Source organism: Tenebrio molitor, chromosome 2, assembly GCF_963966145.1.
Source record: "Tenebrio molitor chromosome 2, icTenMoli1.1, whole genome shotgun sequence".
In the NCBI taxonomy this organism is placed as follows: Eukaryota; Metazoa; Arthropoda; class Insecta; order Coleoptera; family Tenebrionidae; genus Tenebrio; species Tenebrio molitor.
Window position 1 is genome coordinate 12,568,719 of NC_091047.1, and position 23,140 is coordinate 12,591,858.

General features: G+C 36.5%; 4 protein-coding genes and 1 long non-coding RNA gene across 5 annotated transcripts; 4 read left to right on the forward strand and 1 right to left on the reverse strand.

The window, feature by feature from the left end:
• IntS14 (integrator complex subunit 14) lies at nucleotides 1–7,963 on the forward strand. Its single transcript, XM_069040235.1, has 6 exons — nucleotides 1–271; nucleotides 6,345–6,515; nucleotides 6,631–6,802; nucleotides 6,862–7,055; nucleotides 7,114–7,689; nucleotides 7,737–7,963. Exons 1-6 carry the CDS (start codon nucleotides 113–115, stop codon nucleotides 7,956–7,958), a joined length of 1,494 nt encoding a protein of 497 aa, XP_068896336.1. The 5' UTR covers nucleotides 1–112; the 3' UTR covers nucleotides 7,959–7,963.
• LOC138125024 (dnaJ homolog subfamily C member 2) lies at nucleotides 384–2,612 on the forward strand. The gene has a single exon (XM_069040234.1). The coding sequence runs from the start codon at nucleotides 580–582 to the stop codon at nucleotides 2,437–2,439; it is 1,860 nt and encodes a 619-aa protein (XP_068896335.1). The 5' UTR covers nucleotides 384–579; the 3' UTR covers nucleotides 2,440–2,612.
• LOC138125027 (uncharacterized) lies at nucleotides 7,956–18,202 on the reverse strand. Its single transcript, XM_069040236.1, has 3 exons — nucleotides 18,065–18,202; nucleotides 9,238–9,503; nucleotides 7,956–8,902 (listed from the first exon to the last, which is right to left on the reverse strand). The coding sequence occupies exons 2-3, from the start codon at nucleotides 9,437–9,439 to the stop codon at nucleotides 7,971–7,973; spliced, it is 1,134 nt and encodes a 377-aa protein (XP_068896337.1). The 5' UTR covers nucleotides 9,440–9,503; nucleotides 18,065–18,202; the 3' UTR covers nucleotides 7,956–7,970.
• LOC138125030 (uncharacterized) lies at nucleotides 10,531–15,604 on the forward strand. Its single transcript, XR_011157324.1, has 2 exons — nucleotides 10,531–15,163; nucleotides 15,263–15,604. It is a non-coding gene; the product is annotated as an uncharacterized lncRNA (long non-coding RNA).
• LOC138125029 (testis-specific serine/threonine-protein kinase 3-like) lies at nucleotides 17,629–22,803 on the forward strand. The gene is made up of 5 exons (XM_069040239.1): nucleotides 17,629–17,925; nucleotides 17,990–18,159; nucleotides 18,208–18,625; nucleotides 22,388–22,564; nucleotides 22,625–22,803. The coding sequence occupies exons 1-5, from the start codon at nucleotides 17,764–17,766 to the stop codon at nucleotides 22,736–22,738; spliced, it is 1,041 nt and encodes a 346-aa protein (XP_068896340.1). The 5' UTR covers nucleotides 17,629–17,763; the 3' UTR covers nucleotides 22,739–22,803.
• The last annotated feature ends 337 nt before the right edge of the window (nucleotides 22,804–23,140 follow it).

Sequence of the window (23,140 nt, forward strand, 5' to 3'; positions counted from 1 at the left end):
TGTCAGCTGACATTTGACAGTAAAATATTATGTACATATGTAAACAATGTGTTAATGTTTTTTCTTACGAATTATTTGCGCTAGAACAGCATTTGTACGAGATTTTTTTAAAATGCCAACGGTGCTACTGTTAGATGTGTCGTTGTCTATGACAAGACCAGTTCAAGTCGGCGAAAATTCAGAAACTACAAGGAAACATTTGGCCGTTCTTGGTATCAACGCATTTTTGGATCAATTAAGTATACACTCCAAGCTCGAATTCATTTCGTTGGTAAGTCTTGTACTCTAATTTTATAATTCAGAAAAACTCTATTTTGATTGTTATTTAATGTTGGCCGCACTGTTGTTCCGGAATGCCAACCTTGCGACAATAAAAATCCCCTTTTAATTTTGACATTAACCATGCGGGAAAATTTGTTGCCGAGAAGTGTGTGATAAGTCTTGGAAAGTTGTTGCTCTTAGTCATACCTTAAATTAAAAGTTTTTCAAAACGTTCTCGCTTAGCTAAAATTTCACAGAACATATTGCAAGTATTAATTTTTTATATGATCGGCACGTGATCAGGTTAAATCGTTAATTATGGGTGAAGTAAAGCAAAAAGTGAAAAATAGCGATTGTACCACGGTTGCAATACGTTATCGTTTTGTATTCGAGACTGTCGGTGAGAAGCAGGAGTTAAAGTTTGTACCACATAAAGTAAGAAAACTGAAGGTAGAACATCCAAAAGATGAAGGGGAAGAGGAATTAAAACCTGAAGCAGTGGTGTACGAAGACGACGTTGAGTACTTGAGAAGCTTAGACCCGAAAGAATGGAAAAGTCAAGATCATTACAAAGTACTTGGAATTCAAAATCTTAGATTTAAAGCAACTGAAGAAATAATCAAAACAGCATATCGGAAGAAGGTTTTGAAACATCATCCAGATAAGAGAAAAGCTTTGGGGGAAGAGGTCAAAGCTGACGACGACTATTTTACGTGCATAACCATGGCATATGAGACGTTAGGAAATCCAAGTAGAAGAAGGTCATATGATTCTGTCGATCCAGAGTTTGACAACAATATCCCTGGGGGAGCTGAATTGAAGAAAGATTTCTACGAAGTTTTCTCATATTATTTTGATTTGAACACGCGGTGGTCAGAAAAATCTCACGTTCCTAAGTTGGGAGGACCAGATTCGAGCCGTGAAGAAGTTGAGAAGTTCTACTCCTTCTGGTATGACTTTAAATCGTGGCGCGAATATTCATATGAAGATGAAGAAGATAAAGAAAAATGTCAAGATAGAGATGAGAGAAGATACGTTGACAAATTAAACAAAGCAGAACGTCTTCGCAAGAAAAAGGAAGAAATGTCCAGAATACGCTCATTAGTTGACTTAGCATACAGTAATGATCCGAGAATAGCAAAAATTAAACAAGAAGAAAAAGAAAGAAAACTGGCAGCAAAGAGGGCGAAACAAACAGCAGCTCAAGCAAAAAAGGAAGAAGAAGAGCGAATTCTCAGGGAAGCTCAGTTGTTAAAGGAACAAGCAGAAGCTGCAGAACGTGCAAGAATCGAGGCGAAACGACAAGAGAGGGAAGTGCAGAAGAGAGCTCTGAAAAAAGAAAGAAAAATGCTTAGGGATCTGTGCAAGGCTAATAACTATTATGCTGACAATAGTGAGGAAAATTTAGTTAATATGACTGGACTGGAATCGATGTGTGAAATGTTTTCTTTGACGGAATTGGAAGAATTAAATAAGAATTTGAGCAATAATGGAAAACTCGCCTTTGCTAAAGCTTTAAAAGACGTGAAACAGCGCATCGAAAAAGAAAAACAAGAAGTGTTTGAAGCAGCAAAACAAAAATGTCCTGATAATAACAAAGAAGCCGTCGTGAAAGCGATACCAGACTGGAACGAAGAAAATATTCAGCTCCTAGTTAAAGCAGTAAATTTGTTTCCCGCCGGTACAAATCAGAGATGGGAAGTTGTGGCAAATTTTATCAATCAGCACGGAAATTTCAACTCCGCTGCAAGATTTAACTCCAAGCTAGTTTTGGCAAAAGCAAAAGACTTGCAAAACACAGATTTTTCTAAAAATAATTTGAAAGAAGTAGCCAACAAGCAAGCTTTTGACAATTTCAAAAAGGACAAGCGTAACGTGTTAAACGTGGACGAGTCGGGCATTTCTAAAAAGTTGGATGGTGTCACCTTGAACGGTGATAGCAAGAAACTTAGCAACGGTGACGTCAAAGTCAAGCAAGAAGTCGCTTGGACGACAACTGAACAACAGCTGTTGGAGCAAGCGTTGAAGACGTACCCTGCGTCTACGCCAGAGAGATGGGACAAAATTGCCGAGTGTATCCCAAACAGAAGCAAGAAAGAATGTATCAAGAGGTATAAGGAGCTCGTCGAAACTGTGAAGGCGAAGAAAGCGGCGCAAGCAGGCGTCGTCTCAAAATAACATCAAAATAACTTTAGTAGACCATTTTGAATTTCTTTATTTATTTGTATTTGCTGGATCAGATGATTTCACGTGAAGCAAATTGTTTTATATTTAAATCTGTAATAAAACTGACTTATTAGGGCATCCTTTATTAATACTTATAATTGTAATAAAGTTATTCCTCCAAATTACATTTTATTTTATTTTGCTGGAAGAAACCTTTTTTCACAAAAAAGCGATTATTTAATTTTTCGAATTTTTTTTGTTGTAACTAATAATAGCAATAATTGTGTCAGAAATGTTTTTATGTTCAAACAATTTCAGGATTTTGAGCCTCATGATGAATGTTATGAAAAAGTCGATTCTATATCTTGAAATGCTATACGATACTTTGATTCATAAGCTTCAACACGTTATCGACATGTGCTAATTATAACTATCTACAAACACAGACACCATTACAAAAGCATTCAGTTTCAGTATTATTTGTGTAGGTGTCGAAATGATTTGTTTTGTCTCAAAATTCGCCTTGGAAATACATTACGTTAATAAATGTACAGTACTGTCAAAAGTGTGGATCACTTATTTTTAAAAGTATTAATTTGTATTGAATTAGAAGAATGTGTTAACACAAATATTGTACAGTTAATAATTTTTTCATTGCTATCATTGATAAGATTTTGTTATAAATTAAAAAATACGTTTAGAAATGCGGTGCGATCAACAATTACATACTTAGATAAGGGGCGGCTATGACTTTGACAATGTGAGCTAATAAACGTCAAACAACTGTCACTATGAATCAAATTTTAACGCCAAAATGGTTTTTTCTCCCTACCGGTTAGAAATGTAGGCTGTGGATACCTCATTTGAGGTGAGAAAATTCAACTTTCTCGCTAAGGTAAGAAAGTTAATCATGAAATGTTTATGGTAAAACTGTACCAAAATACAAATGTCAAAAGTGAAATAAGTTATTGATAAATGAAAGCCAATTCAATGAAGCACGGCTTCCTAGATTAATAAGAGTCGAAGCCTCTAATACGGCTGGTCGAGTTCCTTGAACTGTCTGTTCCTTCAAAAGCCAAAAGTATAGTAGCGCCCTCTACCAAAAAACGAATATTTTTTAAATTAAATGAATGAAAAATCGTATTAATGTTTTTTTTTCTATCAATAATCTACTTTTTGAAGTAGTGTATGTAACATACAAATTACGATTCTTTTTAAAATGAGATTTGTACGCGGTTAAGCAGCCAAATACACAAATGTATAGTGGCGCCCTCTCAGGAACAGAAAAAATGCTTGCAACTGATGAACTCGACCAGCCGTATTAGAGGCTTCGACTCTTATTAATCTAGGAAGCCGTGCAATGAAGTAAGTTGGTAGGTCAATCATATAATCTGGAAAATAAACAGATAAGCTAGGTAGGTAGATTACTTTACCCTGTTTATATCAAATTTTCGAACAAACCTCAAATCTTCAAATGCGATGACAAGTTAATTAAACAAATAACACAGCCTACTATTCAATTCTCAAAATTTTCATTTTAATCACGAATATAACCATCTTTTTTGACTTTTTTCAACAAAGTTGTGCCGGTAGGGAAAAAAATTGTATTCAAACCTTGTTAAGAAAGTGTCCTTGCAGACCTTAGGCACTTACAAACCTCGTCTACGACTCGGTTTATAATCTTTGCCTGCGGTCTGCAAGAAACCACTTTCTTACCTTGGTTTGAAATATACTATTACTTCAGAACAGAAGGGATTCATTTTACATACTTTCGTAATGGTGTTTTTAATAACGGAGAATGGACATACAGCGCTGTGGCCTGTTTAATCGAATTTCAGTAAAAAAATTCAAATTTAAATTGAAACGGCTATATGCAACCAAAAATACTTCCATGCATTCCAGAGCACCTATTAGTTTCACAATAATTAATATTTATTTTTCAAGCAAATTTTAAGTTTTTATTGTCGATTACAATTAGTTCCGTTTTAACAATCCAATCTTAGGGCGCACTCAAGTCTCTTTATCGTTATTGCCATCTTACTCTCGATGCCGATCGTCCACTGAACTGCTTCTCACCCACAATTTGGTCAGCAATATGTTTTAAGCATATGTATGTACAGTTAATTTCAAAATTATAGAGTACACTTAATTTTCTACAGTGTGCAATGTACTTACATTTTTTGTCAAACAAAATGCCTGATCTAACCGAAAACGCAAAAGTGCTCATTCTTTGCAAATTAGAAGAAGAATGGTCGATCGCGAAGAGCACCGTGCAGAGGATAAAACAGACACTATTATGGTGTTCTAAAATATCAGCGACATTTTATGTTGTCAAACTTACCTAACCTATATAAAAAATATGACACTCAAATTTTAAAAAGGCAAAAACTGTAATAAATCGAGTTCTTGATTTTTGAGGTGTACTCGATAATTTTGAAATTAACTATCCATTTAGTTAGTGTATACTTTTTTGGTATCTTCACTGAAAAATATTCGTGAGATGAAGTTAGTAAACCACAGTTTTTTAAATACAGTGAGTTCCGGTTAATGAGGACACATCAGGAACTCAGGATACAATCAAGATATTCCCAATCCAATTGAGTTGCAGTTAGCAAACTTATGTGTATAATAAAGAACTAAGAAACATTTCTTTTTACCGTAAAAAAAATATTTCAAGCATGATGCCACAAAGATAATAGTCTAAGAACCAGTGAACATTTTTGTCACGTCATTTCACCACGAACATTTTGTAATTTTTATCGTTTTATCTATGGACTAGAGTTGACTGTCATCAAAATAACAGTTTTGGCAACTGCATAATTTTTATGACTTTAGTGATGGGTCCTCGCATTACGTTCTAACGCACAGTTGTCAGACGATCAATTCTATGGTCCTCACTCGACTCTAGTACAACGACAAGGAAGTTAAATTTGACTTCCGTGGAGTTATATAAAATTTTCATGTTGAAATGATGTGATAAAAATATTCACTGGCTCTCCGACTATAATTGTTTATTCAATCTGTTTAAATTCCTAATTTTACAAAAATAAATCCACGAATGGTTCCATAATCGCTATTCATTTTTAATATGTGCACAAATTTATGGCGCTTACTATTTGCTTACTCATTTATTTTATCTGCTAGGTATTTATAACTAAGCGCGACAGATAATCCGGCATACTACAAAGTTTAGCGACATACCTTGAAGAAAATGTGACTAAGCATGAAAACTGTTAAACCTGATTTAGAAAAAAAACTAGGAAAATTTTTAATTCTCAACGGAGGTAGTCACCTAAAACATTAAGCTACTCGCTACTGCTTCATCACTCAATATTTTGAAACCGATGTTATGAACAGCAGCCATGGAAATGCAGCTCTTGTAAGCCGAAGCGTTGTCCCGATGGAACAGCATACTTCGTCTCAGCTTTCCCCCATCTTTTTCATGTCGATAGCATCGAGTTCTTTGGAAATTAATTTAGTATGATACCCTCTGTTATAATCTGTCCATAATTTTCCCTTTTTAATTGAGAACACAAAACTTACGAAGAGCTGGTAAGCTTCTGTCTCCAATTAGCACGTTAATGCTTCAGATGTCAGTTGTCAAATACGCTTGTGTTAACATTTTCCATCGTTTTAAAACTTAAATTATTATGGAAAAATTGTCTACGCATGTATGAATTAATAAATTTTACAATTTTCATCAACTCATACAAGGCTTCTCGGTAGCAACACATAACACGAGGAGATACAAGCTAAGTCTGTGGAGGTCTAATCCTCAGGATTTGTGCTCGATTTTATACTTCACTCATGTCCATGTCAAGTTTCACGTTATTTGTTCCTCAATAAAAAAAGTTCGTTGCTTAGTCAACTTTCTTATTCCCCATCTTAAAAAACTGTCACCTTTTTTTAAATTGTAGATGGCATTTTCTTCGCTCTACGAAGAAAAATGTGCTTTTACCAGGGACTACAACCTTATTAAAAACGAACTCCAAAACATTGACGACTATGACAAAACTTGCATTGAAACTGCACTTCACGGAGTCAATCAAATGGTATTGAGCGAATGGGGAAATAATACCGCCTGCCAGGTAAAGTTTACGTGTTGTTATTTTTGCCAGACAGGTATTTGCGAATGTGATCTTTTCTAAATTTAAAATTCTTCGAGAAAGGCATTCCAGAAATCTGACACTCGGATATTTTTAGATAATCCTGATCACCGACGGAAGCACCGGTTTAGGACCCATGTCTTTAAAAGAATCTTTTGCTACCATTAATCAGCGATCGGCAACAAATCCGTTTCCGGTACCGTTTTCGTTTCCCGCAAAACTCCACATCGTTTGTGTTGCACCTCCAACCGACCCAAATTTGGTAAAATGTACTTTGATTTTGTTTTTCCAATTGAATAGTCTTTTACCGATTCATTTATAATTTCAGCTAAACCTTTGTATCAAAGACTCGTCGATCTGACAGGATACGATGGTTCCATTTCTGTACCTGACAACCCGTTAAACGAAACTACTGTTGTTAACATGTTTCAAAGACTGGCCGAAGAGATGTACACTTCGTTCAAAGGGACCCTAAAGTGCGGCAATTTGGAATCTAAAGTCATTTTATCCCCAGCACCGGTCGTAAGTAGCAAATTGAAAGGAAAACCTCATCAGTCATGACATGTTTTGACTATTTCAGCCATACACCAAGATCACAGACTTCGATTACCAGACGTACACTCTATCAGACATGATCGAAGTTTGCGGCTTTATTTCGGTGACTGACGTCGGTTCCCCCATGGCCGTCAGTCGTCACTTGGTTCTGCCAGCTAGCGCCAACAAAGAACACTTAACACTCTCAACGGAGATAGACCTGACGGACGACGACGCCACCGACGAAGGGAAGATTCCCTCGTTCTGCGTGCTCCTACACGGCGCCCTCAAGGTCGAAAACATGGCGGCCTTGGTCACCCTAGCTGAAAATTGGTTCGGGTTTGTTTATTCTTGGGCCGACTCGAAAAAGAAGTCCAACTTGATGTTGACGATTCTGACACCCGGATCCGACGCTGTTCCGTGGCTCGGTGACTTGATCAATTTGGGCCCGTCGGACTCGCCACCGGAACAAGTGGGTGCGTTTCCCGTGCGACCCCAAGACAAAAGGAGTTACTCTCAAAATGGAGTCGTGTGGATCAGACAGGCCGGCCTTCAGAGCGACATACAGAAGATCTTGCGGCACGCGAGGAAGTTGCCAGAGAAGACCCAACAGTTTTATAAGGTGGGTAACGCCAGTTCAGGTTTTGGTTTAATTTTGTGCTGTTGCAGGAACTGAACAGGCTCCGAAAAGCTGCGATTTCGTTGGGGTTTTTGGACCTTCTCAATGGTTTGGCGTACATCTTCGAGCAAGAGTGCATGCAACTCCCAGGCAGTGCTCATCCGGATTGCGCTTTGCAACTCCAACATGCCGCAGAAGTGTTGAGGAAGACACAAAATCGTGATATCAAATTTGTTGTTGCGCCTTTACAGACCAATTACAACAGCTCGTAATTTCTCATTGTTTTATTCTTTAATCTTACAACAAACAAAAATCTTACTCTTAACTAAGTATGGAAATTTTGGCAGGATAAGAAGACACAATAGACCTCTTAACGTACTGCCGCTGTAATGTAACATTGCAAGATACGTGATGTTTGATTTGTTTAAGTAATTGTTGTACAAAGGGGGCATTTTGAAGTTGTTAATGTTGTTTTTGTCGAAAGAGTGCGAAATTATGTGAATAAAATGAAAGAATTGTCTTTGGAAGGACGTTAAAAAATACAAAGTGGTCAACGTTATTCCAAAAATTAGTAGTTTTCGGATTTCACACATTTTCTTCGTTAGAATATTTTCAATGTCGCTTTTAGACGTTTGACTTAATTTTACTGTCAAGACGATAAGAGTGAGAAAGAGTAACAGCACTGGTAAGACGATTTTAAATATCAGTAACGAATATTGTAAAACTTGTCCATAATAAATGTCTATAACTGCGCAAAGTGTGCAGTTCTCTTTGAGTTTGAGGGTCGAGGAGAGCGTAAAGTTGGGAATGCTCAACGACAAACTCACAATCCATATAAAAATGGTCGGGAAAACAATCGAAATGTCATCCTTCCGTTTCCTGTAGTCTATGGTAACTAGTCGATTGGTATTGTCTTGCTTTGCCACGAGACACTCGTTCGAATCGTCTCTGCTGCTGTTGCAAGATGTTAGGGGGTTCTTGTTGTTTTTCTTTATTTCCATTTCGTGCAAATTCCAGAGGGAAATCACGTGAAAATTGAAACATATCAGCAGGTAAACTATCAGAGTGTTGACCAAAACTTCCATTCCTTTGAAGAAGGGACAAAAATCTGTCGAAAAGTACCACGTTCGCTGGTTTAACGTCAGGATTTCATTAACTGCAACGTAGCAAGAACCCATATCCACCAAGGATATTTGCAGTATCAAAGACAGAATTCCTGGAAATAGAAATCAATTTTTCAAAAAATTATACACGTGTGTGGTGTTTATGTAATTACATGATAGAGGTAGGTTCTAATGACCGTCAATTAAGGGAGATTATAGCAATTAGTCTACTTTTTTCAAGCTCAAGATACGCTTGGTTCAACAAAGCAACAAGATGTAATTAAATAGATACACAAGAAGCAGATTGGAGATTTCCATAAATCTATTAAAATATATGTCTTGTCAATATCAAAAGAATTTTAACCACAAATAAAATTCGTCTGGCTACTTGTTAATGCAGTGTTTGTGTGTTAAGGTTCGTAAAAGAACAAAGAGTGTGCATAATTACCATTTCTCCTGCTCCTTATTAGCGCTAAAGTATGCAACAGATTTATTATGCCGCCAGAGGCCAACAGTGTGAAATAAACAATGATGAGCCATTGTGGTTCTTGCCACTTTCCTAACGTGTCCGTACCATGATCACTTCCATTTGTTGCATTACTGGAAATTGCCGCACTTTCATCTTGTCCCTCATACTGATTCAAATTCATTTTAAAATAACGTTCGTGGTGCCACTCTTACAACACTTCTTCGAGTCATGACGAAGACTGGCGGCTATTGTAGGGAGAACGCATGATGAATAATAGTTAAGTGTCTGTACAAAAAGAGCAAAACTATCGAGAAGGGGACATGATATACACCGCACATGTCTTGGATCGCATTTGTGACGTTATTCTTAGAAGTCTTGGGCTTTCACGACCCTGCGGAGCCTGTTCAACGAGGTTCGTCCAGTGGCGTGCCGGTACCGATGTCGAGAGCGCTTTGAGATATTTTATTCCCTCATTCAGTAGATTTTTCTACTTACGGGACCCTAATTACGCGATAATTAATTAATAGGATCGTATGTTGTTTTCGTTACAAGATTTTCGTGTTTTTTTTAAAGATTTATCACAAATGGAACGCCACTGAAATCAAAATAAATAAGTCGAGAGTATCAACTTTACTGCGGTGCATCGAAAATAAGCGCGGCTGACAACACAGATGCTCCCAATTTAATTGGAAAATTACGAACCTTTGTAGTGTCGTTAATTACATTGTTAGTGTAGCCGACACTAAAACAATCGAGTGCCGACTTCATTCAAATTTAACATTTTAATGTAGGTACACTTAAGCAGAATACTGTGAGCACATAATTATATGTATATGTAAATGATGAGATGTACCTAATATGTTAATTTACAGATAGGGTAAGGTTTGAGAGGAAACCCTTTCCGCAAGCCATTTATTTTTATGTGTATTCTCTTTAACATATGTACACCTGCATAGTTAGGACATTAAAAAATTATTACGATTAAATAATATAAGTAAGGTAAAAAAATGGATTAAAAATTATAATAAGTAGGTACAAATAAATTAATAAAACTTTTATAGTTCTAATGAAAGTATTACAAATATTTTAAAATTAGTTTCATGATACGCAAAAATTATTAAGCAGTGGTGAAGAGAAAGTATACAATTATGGTTTGAGGTTTCTCAAGCTTTTTCACATAAAAATAAACTAAAAGTTTACACAAGCAACATATGTGGAACACAACGTGTACAACTTTTGTTCTTTGAATATGAGAAGTAGAGAAGTTAACAAATGTGTACGAAATTCTCACATCTCCCTTGCTTAGTCTGGACGCTCGGTTCGGAGGGCACCTGCTTGAAGTGGTTGGTGTCATAATAACGTCCCATTCGATAGGACGTACCCGCCTAACCCCGCATTATCACCTCGTTTTGTTTATGTTACATCGTGCTGAGGGTGAAAAGGAATTTTAGTGGAGACTTTAGAATCATATGTTACTAAGAGAGCACGTCTCATTTACTTATACTCATCTGAATTGTTTACTACTTTTTGATATATTAATAAACTTTATAATTATTGGAATTTAAATATTTCTTACAAAATCAGAAGTGGGATTTAAGGAATCCATAATTGCCTACTTAACGCTTGTGCAAGAGTAAACGTTGTGAGTGTACTTGTGTAAGCTGTGTTTGTGTTGTGTTATTGCACCATGAATTCTACCACCCCTCGGATTAATGCCTAAACCAGAAGACACTGTACTCCGTAGTCCAGGTGATGGTTGTAAATGACGAAAAAGTTTTCATGATCGGTGATCGAGATGTTTGTATTTGTCAAACGTCATGCTTTTAAAAATCGGCACCACAAAATGATGGTGATGACTGATGACATCACGCATGAAGACAAGGTCAAGTGCGAACAACCCCTAGTTGGATTTACTGATCGAATTTCGACCTTCATGGCCACGATGGGCAGCACCGATACCGCAAAGCTGGACATAAAATTGGCCACGCAGGAACCCATTGTTTGCAACCCGTATCGGATGTTACTGCATAAAAAAAGAAGCGATTCCACATGGTATTGTTGATGATTTGTTGATTAATGGGATTATTGCAGAGTCCACCTCGGCATACGCCAGTCCAGTTCTTCAAAAAAAAAAAAAAGATTTCGGAGACTACAGAAATATGTGCGTCGATTGCAGACGATACAGTTAAAGATAAGTATCCACTCCCGCTCGTCGAAGACCAGCTTGATTATCTCGGTGGCGACGGGAAAGGTGGTGAGTTTATTAAGTATTTTAGGGCGCTTGACATGTTCCCAGGGTTCTATCAAGTCAAGTGTCGGTCGACAAAGTCACAATTAATAAAACTGTCTTCATTATACCCGATGCAATTTACGAATTTTTATGCATACCCTCCGGACGGTAGTTCGCCGTCGGTTTTTTTTTTGTGATTAATGAATAAATGCGGTAGCACTTTCTAACATACATGACAACAGTTGAGGAAGGTCTACACCGGTTACGGTTAGTTATTGAGCCCCTACGCAAGCATAATATTTCGTTACGAGTTACGACTAAGTAAATGTTCGTGTTTTTTTGCACTAGGATAGATTGTTTAGATCGTGAGGTTAGTGCCGACGAAATTAGGCCGGAAAAGTGCTAAGATTGTGACCATTTCAAACGTGGCACCTTCTAGGACTATTATTAAGCAAATACGTCAATTTGTTGATTTGGGAGGCTACTTTAGGAAATTTATGCAGAACTTCTCGAAGGTTGTTGTGACCAGACTAACGCGTGTTACTGGTATTTTCAAAGACGTGATTGAATCTTAATATTTTATTATATAGGATGACCAGAAGTCAACATGACAAAAGAGGACAAACAAGGCAAAAAAGGACGATTTTTATTAAAAAAGGATGACAATTAGTGAACAAAAATAAAAATATAGATATTAAAGGTCCAATTCATAAGTCATAAGTCATAACATTTGAGTGAAGTAGTACCTATTGTATTTTTTTATAATACTCTATAACAATAACATTAGCACACTAGCACTTTTCCCGCTGACGATAAATACGTAAAAGGCCTACCTAAAAGACTAAATTGCCTATTTAATTTTAAGCCTGCGAATTTTGACGGCCATCTTGAGTCCAGTAAGTAAGTAAGTTTTGAGTACGATTCAAGAGTAAAAAAGCCGGACGTAAGAAAAAGCTGGCCGGATTTTTGGTCAAAAAGTAGGACATGTCCGGCTTTATCCGGACGTCTGGTCACCCTTATAATAACTAATGAATGTAAGGAAATGGAGAAAAATTATCATTGTTAGTGTGATTCTTATTGTCGACAGTCTAAAGTAAAGAGAGTAAAAAAAACAAAATTAAATAGACCCTAATTTTAATTTATAATGGTTCAGAGTGATTATCTTAGTGTAAAGTTAACTCTGTGAGTGAAAACTCCAAATTCTATGTTTACAAAAATGAGTAATTAATTACATTCTAACAAGACATTAAACGGAGAACAAGGAATTTTGATTTATTTGTCCTTATTGGACCTACAATATAATCAATGAGAAAATGAAGACACACAAGCTTGTATCATGTGATATGTGAATGTGATGAATTAATTAATTAAAAATGAGAAAATATAGCTTAATATTAGTGTGAGAACACGCGTAATGTTTTGGGGCCCTGACAGTAGTGTGCTTTTAAACGAGTCAAAACGCTAGACCGGTACTAGCGGTGTTAAAATCGTCGTTACCGACCGAATTACGAGTTCATGCTGATTCAAGTTCGCTACATGATAGAGCGATGTTGTTGATGTTGTTATTACGAACGCACCTAGGAGGAGTGCAAAAAGTTGTAGTATATTTTAGTAAACAAACCACAGTTGTACCAGCGGTAGTACCATTTATATGAATTCAAAATTATGGCCGTCGTTTGTGTTCTGCAGCATTTTTAAGTACATTTATTAGGTTTACAATTTACAGTGGCAACAGACTGCAATGTCATGAGAATATTTTCCAAAAAAAAAAAATGGGTTTAATGCCGCAAGTTGGCAGATGATGGCTCCAAGTACAGGAGTTCACCTTTGAAATTAAGTACAAACTGAGATCACGCATGCCCCGTGTGGATGCACTCAGTGACTTCCCTGTCACGGTTGATATCAACAAAATTGACATTACTGAAGGCAACTGGATACTATCGGTTCAATTGCAAAATGATAAGTGAACTACGGTCCGTAAAATTTTCAGAGATGAAGCAGTATTTCCAGTTAAAAACCCAAAAGTTTATCGAAAGTCAGCAGGCAAAAATGGGAAGTACCCTCTGCTGTGAGATGGCAAATAGTTATGATGTCATGTTATGATCACGTTGTGTGCCATGTATGTTATGATCATGTTTTGTGTAATGTATGTTATGATCATGTTATGTGTCATGATCGGACGTGCTACTTGGGCATTGAAGACACTGCGACGTGTCAAGGTGCATTACTGCTTTACTAAGATGAGATGCTTTGCTGCGAAACATGTTGAAGCATGTTTAAATTGTGTTTACTGTGGGGATTGCCCTGACGGGAAGCAAGGTGGAATTACATTTCATTGGGAACACGCCGATGTCTTTCCATAAGTTGTATTCAGATCATGTTGGTTCCTTTTGACACTAGTAGTCAGAGCTGCTTACAAAGTTACAGAACCTGTCAAATTGAGTAACGTGAAACCTGTCGTGTATTTGGGTATCATGTAAGACATAATGTTTATTTTGGAGTCCCCAGTCGTGGTAGTACATTTACATCCCGAACTTTTAAGATTTTTCTGAAATATAATGCAATTTGACATGTATTAAATGCAAGTTACGTGCGAATATTGTAGTAAGACTATTGTTACAATGTTAGCTACAAGGAGTGTCGAAGCTGAGGGAGAATTTTGGGACACTCATGTAAAAAAAATGTACAGAGTGCGTTGGATACGGCATTCAACAAAGGTATCAATAGTACTCCAGTTAAAGCTCTCTTAGGGTTACCAAGTTAAGCCAATGGCTGAGGTCAAGTTGTTGAACTCCTTACAAGACACAATCGACAGGGTGGCTCTCGAGGAATTGAGAGAATGTATCATAGCAGACGATCAGCGCCAACAGAAGGAACGGTACGACAAGATTCGACCTGAGGCTGAGCGATATCAAACATGAAGTTGAGGATCTAAGAGAGGGACAGCATAATCAAAAACAAACGGTTGTGGCTGTTGATAAGATGAAACGTTGGAGCTTTAATGTAAGTTGAAATTACTGTATGATAATTACCAAGCTTCGAAGGTCAACAGACACAAGGCGACGAAAATAATGTCCGAGACCTGGCCAGTCTGCACATTATTGGAATAAAGATGTGGTTGACGAAGTCTGAAATACGTTTAAAGTTGAGTTAGTTGCAAAAGTTGCAAGGTCAACAGACACAAGACGCGGAAGATAATGCCGAGACATGTAGTCTGCCATTATTGGAGTCAAGGTGTGATTGACGAGGTTTAAAGTAAAGTTAGTTGCAAAAGTTGCAAGGTCAACAGACACAAGACGCGGAAGATAATGCCGAGACATGTAGTCTGCCATTATTGGAGTCAAGGTGTGATTGACGAGGTTTAAAGTAAAGTTAGTTGCAAAAGTTGCAAGGTCAACAGACACAAGACATGGAAGATAATGCCGAGACTTATGTAGTCTGCCATTATTGGAGTCAAGGTGTGATTGACGAAGTTTAAAGTAAAGTTAGTTGCAAAAGTTGCAAGGTCAACAGACACAAGACATGGAAGATAATGCCGAGACTTGTGTAGTCTGCCATTATTGGAGTCAAGGTGTGATTGACGAAGCCTAAAGAGGCTTAAAGTTAGTTGATGCCTGACAGGCGCTCAAGGTTAGTTGAGGTCTGAAGGGATGTCAAGTATGAGAGACGCTCAAGGTCAGTTGAGGTCTGAGAGTTCCAGATGGGTAGTCAGTTTTACTAACAAATGCAAAAGCTTCCATTTCAAAGTCTAATAATAATTATTTGTTTGGACAGGTAAACGAGTGGCAACGACGAGTAGTATGAGGACATCCTACAGTCAGGATGGTCGAGTGTACGAAATTCTCACATCTCCCTTGCTTAGTCTGGACGCTCGGTTCGGAGGGCACCTGCTTGAAGTGGTTGGTGTCATAATAACGTCCCATTCGATAGGACGTACCCGCCTAACCCCGCATTATCACCTCGTTTTGTTTATGTTACATCGTGCTGAGGGTGAAAAGGAATTTTAGTGGAGAGTTTAGAATCATATGTTACTAAGAGAGCACGTCTCATTTACTTATACTCATCTGAATTGTTTACTACTTTTTGATATATTAATAAACTTTATAATTATTGGAATTTAAATATTTCTTACAAATGTTTGTGTATTTTTTCGTTTGTTAAATAGTTCATGTACGTTTCAGCTGCTTGACCATCGTATACAGAGCGTCCCCGAATTGACACGTCAGTAATAACTGCTCTTCCATTTATTTGGATTTTACAAGATTTTTTTTTGAAAATCCTATAGTGTTAATTACAGCACTAGTATTGTTAATTAATTATGCAAGTAAACCATTCAGTGAACTGTTGTTTACACTGCAACAAAATTAATATTAATGAACAAATAATTTCAATATTTATTTAGTACATTGTACAAAGCCGTCTGTACTAAGGTCATAGTGACAACAAATTAGTGCATTTAAATCTTATTACTTACACTCAAACAAGAAAACATTTCTTATTAGAAATTTACCACTCATAATAAAACATTTATAGGTACAACGGGGATCAATACCTTGTTTTCGCCACTTTAGTAACACCACATAGGTAAAATTAACAATTTTGCACACAACACTTCTTCGCCTTCCACAACGCATCTGCTTTCTGCTGTTGCCTCTAAATAAGCTAAAATTTTGTATAACCTTAAAAAAACATCACAAAAACCGTAAAATTACGTAAAACCAGCAACTTATTTTTGAAAACAATGCACAAACATAAGCTGGGTCGAGCGCGAGTATGACTTGCAATCTGTCAACAGTGGCGCCCCCAGCGGTAGCCGAAATTTCCAATGGTTTACAGGAAGTCACTGGATTAAATTTTTGACATTTTTCAAGTCTAACGGGGAAAAGAATAATTAATTAATATTCTAAAGGAATATATTTGTAGTCGTTAAATTAACAAACGTTGATAATGTTTCCTTTTCCTTTGTAATTTCCGCGACACGCCATCAGTTAAGTATGCAATTTCTTCTTGAAAAATCTCCTACACCATTGATCAGGTCAATGTTCTTGTACAATCCAATTATATTTTGTTAATGAAGAACTAACTCGATCAATTATGATTAGTGTAAAATGCGTTTGATTGTCAGATTGTCGAAATAAATCACCTGCTAGAATATCAAGACACAAGACATAATTGCAGAATGAAGAAAGTGAAGAATCGTTAACCCTCATGGGGGTCTATTATAGTCTTGTTTGTCCTTAAACTTATAAATTTACTGATATAACCATATCATAAAACAAAATAAAGTAAAAATAAAATATGATTAGATAAGAAAAACTGTTGCTTTAGTAGCTCTCTAATAACTTTATTTTTACTTATTTTAAGAAAGTAAACAAACCCCTGGAATAAAAAATAGCCTAAAAAAGTAAATAGGTAGGTAAGTCAGTTGTTTTCAGCGATATTCTTTGATTTGTTAAATTTTAACAAAAATATGTGAACACATAATTCACAATTAAAAAAAAAAACTAACTCCAACAGGTTTGTCGTTCTTCACAAGGATTCAAAATTAAATTTCAACCTTTTTATAGTAATGAAAAATTCGTAGATACTTTAAAAATACTTTTTTATTAAGATGGATTTCTTCTTTCATCTAATTTTAAAAGATTTATGTGATATTAAATGTTAATTAAACATGATGCTTGAGAGTCTCTCGAATATAAATGGAACACTTGTCTTAGAGCGCCAGATGTTGGGATCACATAATTATTAAATGTAAAAAACTGAACCGAAAGATAAAAACGAACAACAAAGCTTCGCATGGTTTCAAAATTGGAATTAATTAGATAAGCATCTTTCAGTTTCCGATTTTCATGTTCAATTATTTATTTATTATTTAATTTGAGGTCCCATAAAAGCTGTACAGTGCAAACAAATGTGTTTACTTTCATATTATCTTAATGAATGATTAAAAAACAATTTTTATTGTCTTTGTTTTAACAGTAGGTACAAATTTTCAGCACGTAAATATCTTATACGCTTGCACCACATACTGCACACTTTAGCGGCTTTTTCAGTTCAACAGCATCAGCGTACTGTAACAACGACAGAATTAAATATTTTTCCATAAGATATGGCGGGATTCTGGATCTCGTTGCAATTCGCCTTATTGAATGGGTAACTTTTGTTTTTATTGACATAGGTAACGTCATTTACATTTTAGTGTCACTCAAAATTTTAGTGGAAAATGGAATAAATCATTAATTAGTTTCCAGTGACATGATTTGGACCCACAAGTTATGTCCAGTCCTCACACACAAAAAACCAATAGTCCTCTGCTGTCCACTGAAGCGGTAACTGGCCAGCCCATCGTCAAGGAGGGCAAAAAACAGACAGTCCTAGAATCGCACGGCTATGTCTTGGGAAAAACAATCGGATCCGGCTCGTACGCCACAGTGCGGGTTGGTATAATTTCAGCAAATGCAGTCATCGTTCGTATTTTTTACTAATCACCCCTGTGATCAGATGGCGCACAGCGAGAGACACAACATGAACGTGGCCGTCAAAATAGTAAGCAAATTTTCAGCGCCGGCAGATTACCTGAAGAAGTTTCTCCCGAGGGAGATCGAGGTCGTTAAAGGTTTGAAACATCCGAATCTGATCCGGTTCCTTCAAGCGATAGAAACCACCCACAGGTTTGACAAAGCGATGCGCTTGGCGCGAGTTGATCGGTTTCACTCCAGGGTCTACATCATCATGGAATACGCTGAGAACGGTAGTTTGTTGGAGATCATCCGTCGGGATTCGTACATCGACGAAACGCGCGCAAGGAAATGGTTCAGACAACTGGTGGATGCTGTGGATTATTGCCACGAAAGAGGCGTGGTCCACAGAGACATCAAATGCGAAAACTTGCTGATCAACACCGACTACGAAATTAAACTGTCCGATTTTGGTTTTGCGAGAGGCCACATGAAGATCAAGAACGGTCAAGTTCCCTTGAGCGAAACTTTCTGCGGGAGTTACGCCTACGCGTCTCCCGAAATCCTGAAAGGGATACCGTACCAGCCGCAGTACTCCGACATCTGGTCGATGGGGGTCGTCCTGTTCGCCATGGTCTACGGACGGTTGCCCTTCGACGACACCAACTACAGGGACTTGGTCCAAGAACCGTACACAATAAGGATTGCCAGATCGCCCGAATCTATCCGCCAGTACCGCTCGGGCTGTGACGTCACTGTGATACCTCAACCATTCCGATATATAAGTTCGTGAATCCGCAGCGCAGAATCAGGCCGTCATATTGTTTATTACATTATCATTGGCTATTTTTAAATTAAATTTAAATACTCTAGACCAATTTACAGAAGCGAAATTAAGTTAATCGTAATCAAATGTGAAATTAATTGAAGACGTGATCAGATCTAACCAATCGAAGTTTCGGATTCATGGGTTTTTTGCGCATTAATTTAATTCGAATTAAATATTTAATTCTTTTTCTATAAACTGGCCATAAGTAATCTATTCATAGAAATAAGATAACATGCTTAAAATTAAAGCAACTGTAATTTTTTCAGTAATTTGATACAATATTACTAAATATATAGTTATAGTTACTATATAGTATGTAAGTACCTACATACTTATTAATTCTGTGGGTTTAAATCACTTAGTTATTTTGCTTAGCTTTCGTCTCTTTGTTCTAGATAAGTCTGTTTCCGTACTTTTTCTTTTCATCGTTTTAGCATGTTTAGCTTTCAAATTATTAAAGTTCACCCGAATTATTGTCCTTAGTTTGCTAAAATCTTGTACCATATTAAACGGAATATTATTTTCTTTTTTGAAGATTTTTACAGCCAGATGTCTTACAATTCCGGGTCCTTTGCGAAATGATTCGCCGTGATGAGTCTGAAAATAGTAGTTCCATTTTTTAATTTTTTTCAGCCAATGATCAGATGGTTTTATTAGTCCTCCGTATGAAAGTTGTTGCACCCATGAAGGTGCTTTGTCCGCTTTTAATTTGTGGGTGAACTGTCCTAAATTAGGTATTTTATCTTTATATTTCTTGGCCATATAACCCGCAATGTACTCTAAGGCATCGTCTGTGATTTCTTGAGACGTTGGACTGAAATCAGGAGTTGTCATTGACTCATTTGAGGAATTTGAAGAGGAGAACGATGAAAAACTTTTCAATTCAGTAGATTCGCTGGCTTCTTCAAAAATTACATTAATTTTCGCCGTTTCCAAAACTTTTGGAACTATATATTCATCTGTAGTCTTGGATTCAGTATTGACCTTTGAACCAAGAATACCAGGATTTTTGCCAAGCATTATCATCCGAATTCGGTATATAGCTGCTAGGGGGCTCGGATGTTCATCAGGTCCTCCTCTGCTCCTAATTTGGAAAAAGAAATTTTCCAAGCTATCTTGATTCAATCTGTGTGTGCATATATACTTTATATCTAATTTTGATTTCATGTCATAAAATAAGTTTTTGAGAGATTTCATTGAAATAATCATTCCCTTTTGGAATGTTTGAAGAGCATTCTTTCCAATAGCTCTGATACTTGAAATCCTTTGAATCATGTTGTCCAGGTGTTTTTCTTGATTTTCCAAAGATACTCCATAAGCATTTTTAGTTGGAACTTTTCCTTTAGCACAGTAACTGTTAAATATATCGAACCACAAATTGATATCACTGATAAAATTTCCCAACGTCTCCGCCATTTGCTTATCAGTTCCTGGTTTATAACGTAAAAGACATGTTGAAACAGTATTTGACAAAAGCTGGGCTGCTAGCCTAACATTTTGACGTTGACTTTTTTGACAATCCAAATGTTTCTGACTAACTTTCCAATTAGGTCTAACTTCGGTATCTGTTATTGACACTAATGCCTGCAAAGGAGTTTTATTTATTACCGATCCATCCTCTAATACAAATCCCACGTCGAGAAGCCAATTACGAATTAATTTGAGTAAGTGTGGAGCATCTGCAAACATGTAGATGTTGTTTTTTGTTATAGGATGTTCAAATGAAGTGTTATCTGCATTAATTCCTAATTCCTTCCATAATCCCATATTACTTGCTCCACAATCGCTTACGCAAGCCACAACGTTATAGGAAATTCTGTGCAGTTCATTGACAATAGTAAGTAATATCTCCTTAGTTATTTTTTGGTCAAAAGCTATATACAATGGTTGCTTCCACTGAGCAAATAGACCTCTGGCCATTACAACTTGCATTTGGTTGTGAGGTCCTAACACTTCATCTTTAGATGTATCGTATTCCTGGACTGACTTCACTTTGACTTCATCAAACTGAATAACAACAGTTTTTTCAAATTCTGAGAACGACTCTCCGACAAGACTTAACATTAGCAAAACATCTTTCAAAATTCCTTGACTGACATCAATTTGAGAAGCCCATTTTCTTAAAGACGATAATGAGGGTAAGGGATAGTGAAGTTTATTTCTCAGATAGAGATAACATTTCTTACTATAATATCTCAATGTAAATGCTACAGCTTGCTCATCTCGCGTCCAATTAATTCGCTTTTTCTTTTTAGACAACAAAGCTATTTGATTGTCAGTGAGCACTTTTTTTAAGAGAATTAGAGACTTTTCTGAATTTTTTGATTTTGGACTTCTGCAGCTCTTAGTTTTATAATATTTCAATTGATCTCTGAGTCCTTTAAGTTTTTTTCCAAAAGTTTTTTTCATTTCAATATGCTCTGATTTCAAATCATTAAATTTTTTCAGTAGTTGATCGTACTTTTCATTTTCTGATTTAGCTAGTGAAGTTGTAGGAGGGCACTCTAGAGGTGAGTTATCATTATCTAATCTCAAATTGGTCTCATTATTGCAGTCAGTTATGATGAGCTTCTCTACTTCTTGATGTCTTTGTCTTTTGAGAAGTCTTCTAAAGCGATCAGAATCGGTATTTGAAGTTGTGGTAGAAGCGCTTTTGCTTGGCAGCCCCACTGTTGGAACTGCTGTTTTTTTTAATTTTTTTCTTAAAGGTAACCCTAAAATTAAAAAAAAGCATTCAAATATACTAACTTCAAGTACAATGAAAGTCTGTATTATTTAAATATAGGTTTAAATGTGCTTTTATATTTGGCTCAAACAAAGATAAAATTATTATTTTTTTACCTAGCAATTCATTCTGTAAGTCCCGTTCGTAATCTGTTTCGACAAAATGTTTCGAACAAATCCTACTCGTTTCTGGATTCAATTTATCTTCTCTCTTGCACCTGTTAATCCATTCATTTCTCATTGTTTGAGACACCATATCTTTAGGTTTTGGAAAAGAGTGAAAAATTATATCTTGTCCCTCTTGTCCAGTACCTTTTTTTGTTTTATGGTTATTTTTGCAACCAAAGACTGCGCATCTTACTCCCGGCATTATGATTTATGACCCACTTCTGTAGGTAATATTTAATAACAACGTGGGAATACATAAATTTATACTTTTCTTACCTTATCCGCTGTATGTATATAAGTGTAGTATTAAATTATAAAGTACAAACTAAAAGTATCTTCAAGATCTTATAAACACAACATACGTCTTCTTTGCACTAAACTACTCACTAATAAAAAATGCTCTACGATTAATTAATTAAAACGAAAATCTGTCAACACAGGAAGTAACACCCAATAAAAAAACACGCGACAATATAGCGATCTTGACGACAGTCACTTCTTTATTAGCGCAACAAACGTGAAGATTGTGGAGAATATAACGCTCTCCCGAATGTGAACAAAGCATCGAGGTATCATGGTGACGTCACAGCCAGTCATCCGCTGGCGAATGTTGGAACATAGGGAACTGGCTATCCTTCTTAGTTTACGGTTCTTGGACTTGGTCAAGGTAATTTGAGACAGGAATTTGTCGGTCAGTTTTATTTTTGTTTTTTTTCCCAGCAAGTGACCAATAAAGTGGTGTTTCCCAAAGAACCGAAAGTATCGTTAATGTGCAAGTCTTTAATAAATAAGGTTTTAGCACCGCTTAAGGCCAGAATTAGAATTCCAGGCATCAAAACAGACCCCTGGTATGTTTACAACACGAACGATTCTGGACACGGCAGCAGGGAAAGAAATGTATCAAATTTCATGACTGGTGATGTGTCTTTACTAAATATTAAATACTTTTGATGGTAGGAAGCGGAGAGAATGACAAGTCGCGCTACGGATTCCAGTGCTACGTCAATACCAGCCAGGGAGGCTAGAGAAATACGGGAAGTACGTTTGAATGAGGAAACGAACAAAAGTTAATTTTTTATTTTAAAAAACGCGAACAAGTTATATAACAAATTTTTCTAAATATATGTGTAATTGAGCCCTGTCAACTTTGATAACAAGCGATTTCTAACAAGTCATTGAACTTAAAATAAAACTTGGAAAGTGAATCAATCTAATTTAAAGAGAAAAAAATGGTGGGCCTGTCGGCTAAAGGCGTTTAAAAATAAAACTTTTTAAAACCTAATTTAATTTACAACATTTAATTAAAAAACAAAAACAAAATGAAGAAGTATACAGTAATGCGTTTTCTTTCTTTCAGTAATAAAAAAGAAACTCCGGAAAAAAGATTCGAACCCAGAGCGGCGAGCGTCCGGCCTGACCCATCGGCGCGAGAAATGCGTCAAAATTTGCAATTTTTTTTTCTTGTAAATTTAC

Bases quoted from the DNA above. Each gene is read 5' to 3' on its own strand.
- LOC138125029 (XM_069040239.1), top strand. From the start codon at position 17,764: ATGTCCAGTCCTCACACACAAAAAACCAATAGTCCTCTGCTGTCCACT. The intron at 17,926-17,989 runs GTTGGTATAATT...CCCTGTGATCAG, and splicing joins GCTCGTACGCCACAGTGCGG to ATGGCGCACAGCGAGAGACA. The intron at 22,565-22,624 runs GTATCAAATTTC...TTTTGATGGTAG, and splicing joins ACGGCAGCAGGGAAAGAAAT to GAAGCGGAGAGAATGACAAG.
- IntS14 (XM_069040235.1), top strand. From the start codon at position 113: ATGCCAACGGTGCTACTGTTAGATGTGTCGTTGTCTATGACAAGACCA. The intron at 272-6,344 runs GTAAGTCTTGTA...TTTAAATTGTAG, and splicing joins AGCTCGAATTCATTTCGTTG to ATGGCATTTTCTTCGCTCTA. The intron at 7,690-7,736 runs GTGGGTAACGCC...GTGCTGTTGCAG, and splicing joins AGACCCAACAGTTTTATAAG to GAACTGAACAGGCTCCGAAA.
- LOC138125027 (XM_069040236.1), bottom strand. From the start codon at position 9,439: ATGAATTTGAATCAGTATGAGGGACAAGATGAAAGTGCGGCAATTTCC. The intron at 8,903-9,237 runs GTAATTATGCAC...TTCTATTTCCAG, and splicing joins AATAAGGAGCAGGAGAAATG to GAATTCTGTCTTTGATACTG.
- LOC138125024 (XM_069040234.1), top strand. From the start codon at position 580: ATGGGTGAAGTAAAGCAAAAAGTGAAAAATAGCGATTGTACCACGGTT.